The sequence below is a fragment of the Geotrypetes seraphini genome, chromosome 2 (assembly GCF_902459505.1).
Source record: "Geotrypetes seraphini chromosome 2, aGeoSer1.1, whole genome shotgun sequence".
Lineage (NCBI taxonomy): Eukaryota > Metazoa > Chordata > Amphibia > Gymnophiona > Dermophiidae > Geotrypetes > Geotrypetes seraphini.
In genome coordinates this window covers 253,101,508-253,118,207 of record NC_047085.1, presented here as the reverse complement: position 1 = coordinate 253,118,207, position 16,700 = coordinate 253,101,508, and the positions used below count along the sequence as shown (strand labels likewise).

The 16,700-nt window shown below is 43.9% G+C and overlaps 1 protein-coding gene across 2 annotated transcripts in view; it reads left to right on the top strand.

Annotated features, from left to right (window-relative positions):
• ACO2 (aconitase 2) overlaps nt 1-16,700 on the top strand; it is a 183,014-nt gene that overhangs the window by 63,951 nt on the left and 102,363 nt on the right. For both annotated transcript variants that reach the window (XM_033929388.1, XM_033929389.1), the window contains exons 8-9: nt 3,466-3,557; nt 4,332-4,437. In XM_033929388.1, the coding sequence (XP_033785279.1) occupies nt 3,466-3,557; nt 4,332-4,437 (198 nt within the window). The remainder of the gene's footprint in view (nt 1-3,465; nt 3,558-4,331; nt 4,438-16,700) is intronic.

Sequence of the window (16,700 nt, the reverse complement as noted above, 5' to 3'; positions counted from 1 at the left end):
TTGGCACTTCAATGTACATAGGGTGGATGTGCACCAAAATTCAGAAATTTTGGATGCAAGTGATAGAGAGGTGTGAAGTGGCAAAACAACCCAAAACTTGTTAGTGTAGATCATGGGGAAAAGGGAAAAATGGAGAAATAAATACAGCAGATGAGATTGTCAGCGTCACTAGAGGTAGGTCTTGTCAGACAAATCTGATCAATCTCTTTTACTGGGTGACCAGAGAATTGGATAGAAGATGTGCGCTAGATGTGGTGTATTTAGATTTTAGCAAAGCTTTTGACAGTGTTCCACACAGACGTCTAATAAATAAACTGAGTGCCCTCGGGATGGGTCCCAAACTGACGGGCTGGGTCAAGAACTGGTTGAGTAGAATGCGACAGAGGGTAGTGATAATGGAGATTGCTCTGAGGAAAGGGATGTTATCAGTGGTGTGCCTCATGGTTCTGTTCTTGGGCCTGTTCTTTTTAACATTTTTATAAATGATATTGCTGAAGGGTTGTCGGGTAAGATTTGCCTCTGCGGATGATACGAAAATCTGCAATAGAGTAGACATGCTGGATGGTGTGAATAACATGAAGAAAGACCTGGCAAAGCTTGAATGGTCTGAAATTTGACAGCTAAAATTTAATGCTAAAAAATGCAAGGTCATTTGGGCTGCAAAAACCCGAAGGAACGGTACAGATTAGGGAGTGAAAAGATTATGTGCATGACAGAAGAGCGGGACTTGGGTGTGATTGTATGTGATGATCTTAAGGTGGCCAAACAGGTTGAAAAGGTGATAGCGAAAGCTAGAAGGATGCTAGGTTGCATAGGGAGAGGTATGGCTAGTAGGGAAAAAGAGGTTTTGATGCTCCTGTATAAGACTTTGGTGAGACCTCATTTAGAATATTGTGTACAATTTTGGAGGCTGCACCTTCAAAAAGATATAAAAAGGATGGAGTCGGTTCAGAGGAAGGCTACTAAAATGGTATGTGGTCTTCATCATAAAGCATATGAGGATAGACTTAAAGATCTCAATCTGTATACTTTGGAGGAAAGGTAGGAGAGGAGAGATATGATAGAGATGTTTAAATACCTATGTAATGTAAATACGCATGAGTCAAGTCTCTTTAATTTGAAAGGAAACTCTGCAATGAGAGGGCATAGGATGAAGTTCAGAGGTGATAGGCTCAGGAGTAATCTAAGGAAATACTTTTTACAGAAAGGGTGGTAGATGCATGGAACAGTCTCCCAGAAGAGGTGGTGGAGACAGAGACTATGTCTGAATTCAGAAGGGCCTGGAATAGGCATGTGGGATCTCTCGGAGAGAGAAAAAGATAATGGTTACTACAGATGGGCAGACTAGATGGGCCATTTGGCCTTTATCTGCCATCATGTTGATATGTATTGGAAAGGCAGCGAGAGTCCTATCCAAGTGCATCCAGAAGCTGTTGGGAGAGTAAGACAGCTAAGCTGAAAGTAAACTGAGTCTATTGTTCCCAGAAGGCCCTGATAGGGAGTAAGAAGGGGGGGGGATTGAGGGTAGAAGGAGTAAGGAGGATCTTGCTGGAGGGGTGGGAGATATCTGAAGCACCAATGGACAACTAGTTGGAACTGTACTTTGGAAAAGTGATGGAGTGTGAGGGCAGGCAGGGGTTCAATGAGAAGGGGAGAGGCTGGGGGAAAAGGGGGACATATAAGAGGGGATATTTTTAATGGAAAAAATAGGTTATTGCTTTATATATAGTTGGATAATGATGATGAGTGTTAAGAGAGGTCATCCAGTTGTATGTTCTAGCACTTTTGATGAACATTTTATAAATTTTATAAAATAAAGAAATAAATTCTTTATTGGGAGTGACTGGTCACCACTAGTAGCAGAATCACTTGGATATAAATGTTAATTTCCTTTTGTTCGCCACATATGCAGTAAGGGCGTGCATTTATTTGAAATGATATAGGAAATGCTAACAATAATTGCAAAAGAGTGTACATTCTTACCTCCTCTTCTACAAAACTGCGCTAGCAGTTTCTAGTGCGGAGAGCCGCGCTGAATGGCCCGTGCTGCTCCCGATGCTCATAGGAACTAGCGCAGTTTAGTAGAAGAGGGGGTTAGTTTTTTCATTTTTATGGCAATATCATTATTTCAAAAAACACAGAATAAAAAGTCCCATAAAAGACATGGGAAACCAAAGGAAAAGAAAAATCTTAGGTTGTAAATCACTTTCTATGCAGTTAAACAGCATATCTCCATTTCATTGTATTAAAGAAATCTTATTTCTCCAGTGACAGCCACACCATTGATGACAACTTCCAACAGCTCCCTGGACAAGTTTGCCTTCCTCAAACCCAGAACCTTCCAAAAGGCTTTACTGGACATGTGCATAGAATCCTGTATTGCTGTGCTCTCCCACTTCAGTCCTATATGCTCGGCCATTTAGATTTGCAGCCTGCCTCCTCCACATACAAAGCTATATAGGCCCTGGTATTCAAACACATTTACCTTAGATAATGAAAAGGCAGCCTATAGCTCTTATCTAGATAGTTGCTATCTTTGGATTTCAGCAGCACTATATAGAGTGCTACTGATAATTGTTACAGATTGCTTCAGTAGTATTCATATAGGGCTGGAGTAGAGCGTGAGCATTTCAATTAGATGGCAAAAATATTCAGTCTGTCTGTACAATGAAGCAGATTTAGGCCAGCAGAGAAGGCTGGTCTAAATTTATCCAGAACACTATCGTGAGCATCATTTACTTCTACCACCTAAATAATAGTCTTCTGCGGGTTGATTGCAGGACAGTTCAGCAATACAAGCAACCTCAAATTTGCAGTTTTCAGCTGCTTGGCTACATTATCCTGACTGCCACTGACAGAGGTTCTCCACAGACAGGGATAATGCAGACATACCAATTACGTCCCCTGAAAAAAAACATAGGAGGGGTGGCGTGGGAAAGAAACCTTTTTAATACAGAACAATTCCAGCTTAGTATGAACTGAGGTGGGAAGCAACAGCACATTAGCACAGGATTCTATGCACGTGTCCAGTAAAGAAAGATTCTGAATTTTGGGAGGGCAAATTTCTATCCAGGGAGTTGTTGGATAGAGGTTCTTGGTGAAACTCATTACAAAAAGATGCAAATGACAGCCATTTCTGTGGCAGGTCCTCGGAAATGGAATGCTTTACCAGGATACTAGAGACTATGTCCTTTAGGAAGCAATTAAAAACATATTTGTTTGTGAAAGCCTTTTACTAGGTAGCAGTGTTTTCAATTTTGATAATCTGCTTCGTTTTAAGTTTTATTAGTTATGTGCTAGTTTTAGCAACAGTTAGAAGAGTTGAGAGGATTAGGTGAAGAAATTTTTTTAAAAAATAAATAAATTTGTATTATCCTGTTGCCTATGAAGAAACCTCTGTTAACAAATAAGCAACTTCACTTTCACTCCTTGGGATTTTGTCTCAGTGTGGTTTTCTTTTAATAGAAATTGCAGCTTTGGCAGAGGAGTTTAAACAGGACCTGGTACCTGATGAGGGATGTAAATATGATCAACTGGTAGAACTGAACCTGAGCGAGGTGAGTGTGTACCTCCAATATGGTTCCTTCCCTTCTGCTCTTAGTGGTGGGCTCTTTCCTCCAGGGCAACCGTTTTCCCCACGATTCTGAGAGCTAGATGACAGGAGCCATCCTATTAAATGTTGGTTTCTTTTTCACATTGTCGAAGAACAGGATAGCTTTTGTTTCAAACATGGGCTCCTGCCACTGCAGCAGGGAGAACTAAACCAAGAGTTGCTGCATCCTTTGCCTGCTCTGTCAGCAGCTATTGACATTGCTGTCTTGATAATTGTACCTAATCTCTTGACTAGGGAAAGCTACAGCAAAAATTAATGTATGTTTGTTCTGTAAAATATATTGACTGAAAGTTTTATATACTAACAGCAAATATTACATAGAAAAGAAAATGCAAGTGGCTGCAGGGCAGGGTAATTTGGATGTTATAAACTTACAAAGAGCTAATTTTAACAATGTTCACATGGAATGATCTGGAAGGCCTTTATGCCATGGGTGATTGTGGCTCAGATGGTGACCATGCTGCTGCCATTTGGGCTGTGATTCAAATGACATCTGTGTTTCTATGGTATGTACCTGTAGCTGGGAGGTTTTGAGGCCTGTATAGTTGGGTTCATGTGACTGGAGTGGCATGTATGCTGTGGGTGGCAAGGTGATAATGCTTGTACTATAGGTTATTTTGGTAGTTAGTGGCATGGTATAGATGGGTGGTGCATAGTAGATTAACTCCAGACTCTGTGCCTCTTTCAATAATGGCTTGTAACACTCTGTCCTTGCTAGCTGAAACCACACATCAATGGACCGTTCACTCCAGACCTGGCTAACCCAGTATCTGAAATTGGTACCATTGCACAGGAGAAGGGCTGGCCTGTGGACATCAAAGTTGGTAAGATGTTTTGTTCTTTTTATTTTAAGTGTTGTTCCATGAATGGAACTTGGTTCATTTATCATGCAGATGTCAACAGTATTTAATTGCATTTGGGACATGGGTTATCCATGCGGGCTCTCGAGCACTGTGTAGAATATATCAATCACAGCTTTTTAGGACATCAAGCCGCATTGTGGTATAAATTATTATCTGGATACTTGAATAAAAAACCAAAGAATGGTCTGAGAGACATTTGGAGCATTGAGATCAAGCATCAAATTTCTGCAACTCATTGGCCACGAATTTGGTCTTGGAGAATGAGATGTACAGTGTCAGCATCTATGAGACAAACTTGGTTCTTTTTGTTACATAGAGTATTTTGGACCCTTGTTCGTTTACAAAAACTTGATAGTTCTAAGTCCAATAAATGCTGGCACTGTAATTTGGAACCTGGGACATTAGATCATCTACTTTATTATTATCCCTATATTAAGATATTTTGGAATTCAATCTGGTCTCAAGTAAATTCATTATTGGAAAATCATGTTGCACTTTCTTACGATACAGTGTTTTATCCCAGGACAAGCAGGCAGATATTCTTGACTGATGGGTGACGGCACCGACGGAGCCCCGGTACGGACAATTTTAGAGTGATTGCACTCTAAGAACTTTTTAGAAAGTTCTAGCTCGGCCGCACCGCGCACGCGCGAGTGCCTTCCCGCCCGACAGAGGCGCGCGGTCCCTCAGTTTCTTAGTTTCCGCGGAGCTAAGAAGACGCGTTTTCAACGGCTGTTGAAATTTTTTCCTAACTTGCCTTCCCGCTCGCGTAAACGTTTGGCTTAATTTGCCTTTTTTCTTTCTTTTATTTTGTTAAAAAAAAAAAAAAAAAAAATCTTTCATTTTTTTCTTCAATTTCGATTTTCCCCGGCGGGGCCTTCTGCCACCATCGAAGCCTCGGCCTTCGATTTGGCGGAAGCCGTTTTTCCTTTCATGCCCCCTCAACCGGGTTTTAAAAAGTGCCAGCGGTGTGCTAGGCCTATATCTCTCACGGACCCACACAACTGGTGTTTACAGTGTTTGGGTCCTGAGCATCAGGCCTCTTCTTGCACCCGCTGTGCTACTTTGAAAAAACGAACTTTAAAAAATCGCTTAATTCAACAGCGATTGTTGTTCGGTGCCGAGATGTCCGACCCCGTTCCTTCGACTCCGGCTTCGGCACCGATTCAGTCGGCACCCTCGTCTTCGACGCCGCGTGATTCCACACCGGCATCTCAACAGTCAGGTAAGCCGGCTAAGAAGCCTTCCCCGCTGGAACGTCTTCCGGCCTCGAGTGCAGTGAGCCCAATCCTGCCGCCGGTTCGACGCCAGCGGAAGCGCTCCGCCCCTATAGAGGTGAGTCCCTCGACATCGGGCTCCTCATCTCCGGGGCGTCGAGCGGCACCGCAGGTACCGCAGAAGAAAAAAGCGGTACCGGTGCCATCCCTCGATGACCGCATTACGGCCATCCTTCAGGTGCAGCTGAAGGAGCAATTAGAACGACTCCTTCCTGCTATCATGACACCGAACCTTCCGGTGCCAGTTCGCACCGAGCCATCGGTACCGGTTGTTGAACAACCTGTATCGGTACCGATTGTGGAACCCGTATTATCCACTTCCACTGTTTCGGTACCGCTTCACCTAACCTCATCGGTATCGATGCCAGTCCTTGCACCGGAGCCGAGAGCTCACCATCAATCGGTGCAGACTTCGGCACCGGTGCGTCCGATAACTTCTCCGGACACGGTATCGATGAGGTCGGGTAAGTCGATGCGCAAAACCCGACACATGCAAACGTCGACACCTGAGTCTCGGGACCATTCTTCCCATGTAAGGGACCCTGATCTGTGGGGAGACTCAGAGGAACCCTTTCTTTCTGAAGGAGAATGTTCCTCAGAGGAGGAGGATTCGGCTGTCCCTGACCCATCCTCCAAACAGGCCACTTCCTCTTTCTCTAGTTTTTTGAAAGAGATGTGTGAGTCCTTGTCCATTCCTTTGGAGGCTGAATCCAAAAAGTCTAAAGCTTTTTTGGATGCCCTTGATTTTGATCAGCCTCCAAAGGAATTTTTGAAACTTCCCCTTCATGACATCCTGAGGGAAACTTTCTATAAGAATTTAGAGACTCCTTTAACTGTCCCAGGGGCCCCACGTAAACTGGATTCTCTATATAAGGTAATTCCCATTCCTGGGTTCGACAAACCTCAACTACCACATGAATCCTTATTTGTCGAATCCACCCTTAAAAAGACTTCAGGAGCCAGTGTATATGCATCTGTCCCTCCTGGCAGAGAAGGAAGGGCCATGGATAAATTTGGTAAGAGGCTCTACCAAAATGCTATGTTAGCTAATAGGGCTAGTAATTATGCTTTTCATTTTTCTTTTTATTTAAAGCATCTCCTTACCACCATGGCTTCTTTCGAGAAATATCTTCCTTCACGAAAGCATTCCGCTTTTCACACATGCTTGTCGTCTCTTCTCCAATTGCGTAAGTTTATGGTGAGATCCATATATGACACTTTTGAACTTACATCCAGAGCGACAGCAATGTCAGTAGCTATGCGTCGTTTGGCCTGGCTTCGGGTATCCGAGCTTGATGTTAACCATCAAGATCGGTTAGCCAATGCCCCATGCCTAGGGGATGAGCTCTTTGGGGATTCCATGGATTCAACCACACAAAAGCTCTCTGCTCATGAGACGCGCTGGGATACCCTGCTCAAGAATAAAAAGAAGCCTCCTCCGCCAAGACCATACAGGCAGCAATCGGCCTATCAACGCCGTTTCACAGCCCGTCCATTGCCTACCACTGCTCAACAACCTAGGCGTCAGAGGCAACAGCAACGTCAGCCTCCCAGACAACAGCAACAACAACAAGCTGTAAAACAACCTCCTCAGCAAAAGTCACAGCCCTTTTGACTTCATTCTCCGCAGTATAGCCAGTATCCCTATTCCTGCTCTCCTGCCTCAACCAATAGGAGGTCGACTTTCTCTGTTCCTCAGCCGGTGGGAAGTAATCACTTCGGACCAATGGGTCCTCAACATCATCCGCCACGGCTACTCTCTCAACTTTCAGACTCTCCCACCTCAAAGCCTGCCAAAAGAGTCTGCTTTGAACAGTCCTCAATCAGCCCTCCTTATTCAGGAGGTCCAATCCCTCCTCCTTCTGAACGCTATAGAGGAAGTTCCTCTAGATCAAAAGGGGCAGGGATTCTACTCCCGCTACTTTCTAGTTCCCAAAAAGACAGGAGATCTCAGACCCATCCTGGATCTTCGCGATCTCAACATTCATCTGGTAAAAGAAAAATTCAAGATGCTTTCTTTAGCCATCCTTTATCCCCTTCTAAATCAAAACGACTGGCTATGCTCCCTCGATCTCAAAGAGGCTTACACTCACATACCGATCAATGTAACCTCAAGACCATATCTCCGATTCATGATCAATCATTGTCATTACCAGTACAAGGTGCTGCCCTTCGGTCTTGCCTCATCTCCAAGGGTATTCACCAAATGTCTCATTGTGGTGGCAGCTTTTCTACGCTCTCACCACCTGCATGTATTTCCTTACCTGGACGATTGGTTGATCAAAGACACTTCTGCCCAAGAGGTCCTTCTGGCCACCAACCAAACCATCCAGTTTCTACAACTTCTGGGATTCGAGATCAATCTACCCAAATCCCATATCATTCCCACTCAGAGACTTCAATTCATTGGAGCGATCCTAGATACACTCCTCATGAGAGCTTTCCTGCCATCCAATCGTCTTCAGACCCTTCAGTCTCTATGTCACCAGGTACTTCCTCTGCCGTCCATCTCAGCAAGGCAAATGATGGTACTCTTGGGACACATGGCATCCACAGTTCATGTCACACCTCATTCCCGTCTTCACCTGCGCACTCCTCAATGGACCCTTGCGACCCAGTGGTCCCAAGCATCGGACCCTTGCTCACGACACATATCTGTGACATCATCTCTTCGTCAGTCTCTGCAATGGTGGTTGGTATCCTCCAATCTATCCAGAGGTCTTCTGTTCCATCAGCCTCCTCATCAACTAGTCATCACCACCGACGCCTCTCTGTATGCATGGGGAGCTCACTTGAACGAGTTCCAGACTCAAGGTCTTTGGTCAGCCCAGGAGAGGAAACATCAAATCAATTTCCTGGAACTCAGAGCGATGTTTTACGCCCTCAAGGCCTTCCAACACCTTCTCTTTCCTCAGGTCCTTCTGTTGTGCACAGACAATCAAGTTGCGATGTACTACATCAACAAACAGGGTGGGACAGGCTCTCGCCTTTTATGCCAGGAAGCCCAGAAGATATGGACTTGGGCCATAGATCACCATCTCTTCCTGAAAGCTATATACATTCAGGGGAAACAGAATTCCTTAGCGGACAAACTCAGCAGAATTCTCCAACCTCACGAGTGGACACTCGATCCTGTAACTCTACATTCTATCTTCGATCAATGGGGCACTCCTCAGATAGACCTCTTTGCAGCTCCTCACAATCATCAGCTGCCCCTGTTCTGCTCCAGACTTTACTCTCCACACCGTCTAACAGCAGATGCTTTTCTCCTCAACTGGTCGAATCAGTTCCTGTACGCCTTCCCTCCTCTGCCTCTCATGTTGAGAACCTTGTTCAAGCTCAAGAGGGAACGAGCCACCATGATTCTGATTGCTCCGAGGTGGCCCAGGCAACATTGGTTCTCCCTTCTACTTCAACTCAGTTCCAGGGAACCTTTTCTTCTTCCTCTGTTTCCTTCTCTGCTTACGCAACAGCAGGGAACCCTTCTGCATCCCAACCTCCAGTCTCTACACCTGATGGCTTGGTATCTCTCGGGCTGAACTCGACTGATACTCTTTTATCTCAGCCCGTTCGTTCCATTCTGGATGCCTCCAGGAAACCAGCCACTCTACAATGTTACCATCAAAAGTGGACGAGGTTTTCTTCCTGGTGTCTTCTTCATCATCTTGATCCCACTTCCCTAGCGGTGGAGACGTTGTTGGATTATCTTCTTTCTTTGTCTGATTCTGGCCTGAAGTCCTCTTCCATCAGGGTCCACCTCAGTGCCATTGCAGCTTTTCATGAGCCAGTCCATGGAAAACTTCTTTCAGCTCATCCCCTGGTGTCCAGGTTCATGCGTGGGCTTTTCAATGTGAAACCACCTCTTAAAGCCCCTCCGGTTATCTGGGATCTCAATGTGGTTCTTTCAGCTTTAATGAAGCCTCCATTTGAACCTTTAGCTACTTCTCCTTTCAAATTTCTCACTTGGAAGGTACTTTTCCTTATTGCTCTTACCTCTGCCAGGAGAGTCAGTGAGCTTCATGCACTGGTTGCAGATCCACCTTTTACGGTCTTTCATCATGACAAGGTGGTTCTGCGTACACATCCAAAGTTTCTCCCCAAGGTTGTTTCTGAATTTCATCTCAACCAATCCATTGTTCTACCGGTTTTCTTTCCAAAACCTCATTCTCATTCTGGAGAACAAGCTCTGCATACTTTGGATTGTAAAAGGGCTCTTGCTTACTATCTGGAGCGTACGAAACCCCACAGATCAGTTCCCCAACTCTTTCTATCCTTTGATCCGAATAAATTGGGACGTCCTGTTTCTAAACGTACGTTGTCTAATTGGCTAGCAGCGTGCATCTCATTCTGTTATGCTCAGACCGGACTGACACTGGAAGGTTCTGTCACGGCCCATAGAGTCAGAGCAATGGCAGCATCTGTAGCTTTCCTCCGTTCCACTCCTATTGAGGAAATCTGCAAAGCTGCTACTTGGTCCTCAGTTCACACTTTTACATCTCATTATTGTCTGGATGCATTCTCCAGAAGGGATGGTCACTTCGGCCAATCTGTTTTACAAAATTTGTTTTCTTAATGGCCAACCTTCCCTCCATCCCTCTTTTTGTTAGCTTAGAGGTCACCCATCAGTCAAGAATATGCTGCCTGCTTGTCCTGGGATAAAGCACAGTTACTTACCGTAACAGGTGTTATCCAGGGACAGCAGGCAGATATTCTTGCGTCCCACCCACCTCCCCGGGTTGGCTTCTTAGCTGGCTTATACTAACTGAGGGACCGCGCGCCTCTGTCGGGCGGGAAGGCACTCGCGCGTGCGCGGTGCGGCCGAGCTAGAACTTTCTAAAAAGTTCTTAGAGTGCAATCACTCTAAAATTGTCCGTACCGGGGCTCCGTCGGTGCCGTCACCCATCAGTCAAGAATATCTGCCTGCTGTCCCTGGATAACACCTGTTACGGTAAGTAACTGTGCTATTTGGCATGATGATGAGAAAAAAGAGTCAAATATCATCATATAACAACAAGCTTTTATTAGTTATGACAGGGGTTGCCATCCAACATATAACAATAATTGGAAAAATCACAGAAACCTTAGTTACACATTTTGGTGGAATTCATTATGTCATATATTTAAAATGGAACGAGCAATAGCAGTACAAAGAGGGACATATACTAACTTTATAAAAATATGGGGGCCATTGACAAAATATTGTGGTGAATAGTCATCTGTTCTTCTCTTTTCTTTTTCTTTTTCTTTTTTAGCACACTAAAGGGGAGTTGGGAATAATTTTACATAATATGCTATATAATATGTGTATATTCCTATTGAAAATATGATAAAGGATAAACTAAACTAAACCTTAAGTTTATATACCGCGTCATCTCCACAGGAGTGGAGCTCGACACGGTTTACAGGAATTAAAACAAGAAGGGAACTACAATGGAAAGAGGAAGAGAATTGGTAACAGAAAGGGAATGGGGGACTTAGAATAATGGAGAGGGAGGGAGTTACATTTTGGAGAAAAGCCAAGTTTTCAGATGTTTTCTGAAGTGTTGGAGGGAGGACGAACTCCGAAGATGGGCAGTAAAGCTGTTCCACAGCTCGGTGATCCTGAAGAGGAGGGATGTTCCAAGTTTTCCTGTTTGGGATATGCCTTTTAAAGAGGGGAAGGATAGTTTGAAATTTTGAGAGGATCTGGAGGAGTCAGGACTCGAGGAGAGCCAAGATAGTGGAAAGAGGGGAGGAAGGATGCCGTGGAGAGATTTGAAGGCTAGACAGGCGCATTTGTAGTGAACCCTGAGGATGACTGGGAGCCAATGAAGCTTAGCCAGAAGCGGGGAGACATGGTCGAATTTGCTTTTTACGAAGATTAGTTTAGCTGCGGTGTTCTGAATCTGCTGGGTGGTTGGGGGGGTTATTGCATCACTAGATTTTTATGTGGTAGATATTAATGTGCTATTGTGGAATAATTTGTATAATATATTCTTTTGTGCACTTGCTGTTCAATTTGAAAAATAATAAAGAATAAAAAAAAAAAAATCACAGCTTTTCACTCCTCCTTCTCCCTGGGCTTTGCTGCCCCCATCAGTTCTTCCTGCTGCAAACAAGCAAGCATGAAAGTGTCTTTCTGATCTGCTCGGTTTACTTAACTTTATCTTTTGGTGTTTTTGCATTTTCGTAGATTTTTGTGGTGCTAGTTTTCTCTCTGAGAAGGGTTTTCTTTGTCTGCTTGAAGAGGAGCAGACTTTTCTGTCTGCATCTGGCAGGTGTATCCTTCGAGGACCTGTTCAGCTGGCCTGCTGAAGATCTGTGGAGCTCAGGGTTTTGTGCCCTTAGCACTTACTTCCTTGACTTTGTCAACAGTTTGAGCGCAAGCTGTTGGGCACCAATAGCATTCCTTCGGGGTGCTCACAGTGCTGTCTGCAATTTTTTTTCCTTCCCCTACTCTTCTCTTTTGTCCAGCGTGGTCGGTGGGAGTTGAGAAACAGTCCGACTGGCAGCCTGATGATTTCAGCACAGGAGGTGACTGGCGAGTTGAGGCAGCAATTCTTTCCAGTCCCAGTTACACCTTAAGGTAGCTGAAGCAGGCTGCAGCACCTTTCCTGAGCACATGTTCTGTGAGTACAGGCTGTCAAAGCCTATGGGGAAACTTAGGGGGGGGATTATAATCTCTAGTTTTGGTGGCATCTTTTGTTGGAACCTTGGACTCCCATCCCTAAAATCCTAAATTTGCCTTTTTTTTATTTTTTTAGTGTCCCTGAAGCGTTTTTGGGCCACTTTTTGGCACAAAAATGCTCCTGCAGCAGCCATCTTGAATTTTCTGATTCCCCCCCCCCAAAGTGCTCAGACTTCTTCAAAACACCTCATTTTGCTTCTCAAATCTATCAATCACATCCAGTAAATGTGGAATGGTGGAATCAGGATTCTTCAAATGAAGCAAGATATCATCTGCATAAGCAGAGATCTTATATTCCCAACCTGCATAAGGAATCCCCTTTATCTCCCTTGCCTGCTATATAGCCAACAACAAGGATTCCAGAACAATATCAAAAAGCAAAGGAGATAAGGGACATCCCTGTCTAACTCCCCTCTTCAGATGAAAACGATATGAGAAGGTATTATTAATATATAGTCTGGCAGATCCTATACCAAACCAATCCATTGTTTGATACATGAAAGTCCACTCCACACGATCAAAGGCCTTCAGAGAGACATCCAGAGAGACAAAGAAAGCTGGATCATTCATTGTTTTTGATAAATTTAGCATATGAAATGCCAATCTAGTATTGTTAGATGAATGTCTGTGAGCAACGAAATCAGTCTGATGCATTCCAATCACAGGGAGAGCCTTGGCTAATCTTAGAGCTAATAACTTAGCCAAAAGTTTTCCATCGACATTGATTAAAAAAATAGGCCTGCAGTTTGAAACCAACATGGGATCTTTATTTGGCTTTGGCAAAACTATAGTTAAAGATTCAGCCAAAGTACCTGAAATACAACCTTTAGTTAGTTGTGACAGATATAAATTTAGAAGATGGGGTAGAAGTGTGGTTTGAAATGATTTGAAAAACTCCACCGTGAATCCATCACCACCCGAAGCGGATCCAGCTCTGAGGGACTTCAACGCTGTCTGAAGTTTTTGAAGTGATAGGAGCATCAAGATTCCTTTTTATATACTAGGGAAGTTTTGGTCCCTGATTTAACTTTAAAAATTCTAAACCTTTAACTTCTTTGTCTGAATAAAGCTCAGAAGAATACAAAGCTTTATAAAATTCCAAAAATTGGTTTAGAATATTTCCAATTTTAGTATGGCTTGTTCCTTTCTCATCCTTAATGGCTACAATTTTAAATTTTCTTTTTTTAGCTAAGATATTTTAAAAAGTTGGCTCTTACATCAGAAGCAACAGTAGGATCTTTGTTTTGGAAGTTAGTGCTGGTTTATGCTTGATTTCAGGAATTATATGTTTGACATATTTTCTTTTAAAATATTACATATTAATCACGATTAATCGCTACCGCACAACATGATTAATCACGCATAAAATTTTTAAACTAAACTAAACTAAACCTTAGGTTTGTATACCGCACCATCTCCGCGTGCGCAGAGCTCGGCACGTTTTACAGAGGTTGAGAGGAAAGGAACTACAAAGAAAGGATATAGGAGAGGGACTGAGGAGATAGAGGGGGACAGGATACTAGAGCACGGGAGGTGATTAGATTTTTGAAAAGAGCCAAGTTTTCAAGTGTTTGCGGAAGGATTGGAAGGAGCTAGAATTTCTGAGCGGGGATGAAAGGTTGTTCCAGAGTTCTGTGGTTCTAAAGGGGAGGGATGTTCCAAGTTTTCCTGCGCGGGATATACCTTTTATAGAAGGGAAAGATAGTTTCAGTTTTTGGGAGGATCTAGTCGAGAGCGAGTTTGAGGAATTCCAGAAGAGTGGGATAACGGGAGGAAGGACGCCATGTAGAATCTTGAAGGCTATGCAGGCACATTTATAGAGGACTCTGGAGTATACTGGGAGCCAGTGAAGCTTGGAGAGGAGTGGGGAAACGTGGTCGAACTTGCCTTTTGCGAAAATAAGCTTGGCCGCGGCGTTCTGAATTAGCTGAAGTCTATGGAGGTTTTTCTTAGTTAGGCTTATATAGATGGAGTTGCAGTAGTCCAGTCTAGAGAGGATGGTGGATTGAACGAGGATGGCGAAATGAGAATGATGAAAGCAGGATCTTACTTTCCTCAACATATGGAGGCTAAAGAAGCATTTTTTTACCAGGGAGTTGAGGTGATCGTTGAAGGAGAGAGAGGAATCTAAGATGATGCCTAGGACTTTGCTTGAAAACTCAAGCTGAAGAGTGGGGCCGGAAGATAGAGGGATGGAGGTGGGTAAATGGTCTGAGATTGGGCCGAGCCAAAGTAGTCTTCCTGCAGCTGTAATAACAGAAAGCTAATAAAATAAGCAGCATAAGATTTCATAAGCAACAAAAGTAAGATTTATTACACATCAAGACATGGTATAGTTAATGGACATTGTTCATGTTTTGACTATTAGTGATGTGATTTATCTGGTTAATAAAGAGAATTTAAACAAGAAAATGGAAGCGTATATAACATTCAGCCAATATTCAAAGCGAGTTAACTAGCTGGGAATAGCTGCCAACCAGGTAACTAACTTGTATGAAGCTATCTGATCATTTTCAGTGGCACTTAACCAGTTAGTAGTGCTGAGAATGACCAGTTAGCGCCAAAATAGAAACTGGCACTTCTGGGACATTTCAGGGGTGGAGTCCAATTAGCTCTTAATATTCAGAGCTAAACACCCATGTTTAACCCACAAATAGGACTGTATAAATAGTTGCCCTATCTTTATGTGCTAGCCCATTGCTGGTTGTCTGAATATTAAGAACATAAGAATTTGCCTCTGCTGGGTCAGACCAAGGGTCCATCAAGCCCAGCGGTCCGCTCCCGTGGCGGCCCATCAGGTCCATGACCTGTAAGTGATCTTTTGTCTAACACTTGGATTCCTACTTCCTTATATCCTGAAAACCCTCTTCTTCCCTCTTATCTTTGCCCTTTTTGCTGTGTTCTCCTGTGTCCTCCTTTATCTGTAGCCCTCAATCCCCTTATCTTTCAGGAATTTATCTAGTCCCTCTTTGAAACCCCTTAATGTAATCTGTCCTATTACATCTTCCGGGAGCACATTCCAGGTATCCACCACCCTCTGAGTGAAGAAGAATTTTCTGGCAATGGTTCTAAATCTGTCCCATTTCAATTTCTCTGAGTGCCCTAGTACGCTGAAGAACCTGTCCCTCTCCACCCTCTCTATACCTTTCATAATCTTGTAAGTTGCTATCATGTCACCTCTGAGTCTCCACTTCTCCAGAGTGAAGAGCCCCAGCCTCTCTAACCTCTCAGCATATGAAAGGTTCTCCATACCCTTAATCATTCGCGTCGCTCTCCTCTGGACCCTCTCAAGTATTGCCATATCCTTCTTAAGATATGGCGACCAATATTGCACTCAGTACTCCAGCTTCGGGCGCACCATCGCCCGATACAGTGGTAGGATGACTTCCTTCGTTCTTGTTGCAATACCCTTCTTGATAATACCCAACATTCTGTTTGCTTTCTTCGAGGCTGCCGCACATTGCGCCGTTGGTTTCATTGTTGTATCCACCAACACTCCCAAGTCCTTTTCAAGGTTACTTTCCCCCAGTACCAGCCCCCCCATTTTGTAGCTGAACATCGGGTTCTTTTTCCCTATATGCATGACCTTGCATTTCTCTATATTGAAGCTCATCTGCCATTTGTTCGCCCACTCCTCCAATGTTGTCAGGTCTCTTTGTAGTTCATCACATTCCCCTATAGTTTTAACCCTGCTACAGAGTTTAGTGTCATCTGCAAATTTTATAACTTCACACTTTGTCCCCGCTTCCAGGTCATTTATAAATACATTGAACAGCAGCGGCCCGAGCACAGACCCCTGTGGGACACCGCTCGTTACCCTTCTCCAGCCCGAGTAGTGGTTCTTCACTGCAACCCTCTGCTTTCTGTCTGCCAACCAGTGTTTAACCCATCTATATACGTCCCCTTCCACCCCGTGGTTCCACAGTTTCCTAAGTAGCCGCTCATGAGGTACCTTGTCAAAGGCTTTTTGAAAATCGAGATATATGATGTCTATGGGGTCCCCTTTGTCCAGCTGGCTGTTTATCCCTTCAAAGAAGTGTAGTAAGTTTGATTTAATCAGACATGCGTTAGCCAGCTGTTAAAACCCCCAGAAATCCAATGCTGAAGCCCATAAAGGGCCCGACACTAAGTTTTCACTTTTAGCTTCAGAGTCGGACAAAAAATGTTGTTCGCCACCAGCTGAATATCGACCAGTGTGTCTCTAAGGACACTTTTAATCATCATCCACTATGCCTACTGACCAAGCTGCTATGTTTTCCTGTTGTGTTATTGTAGAGGAG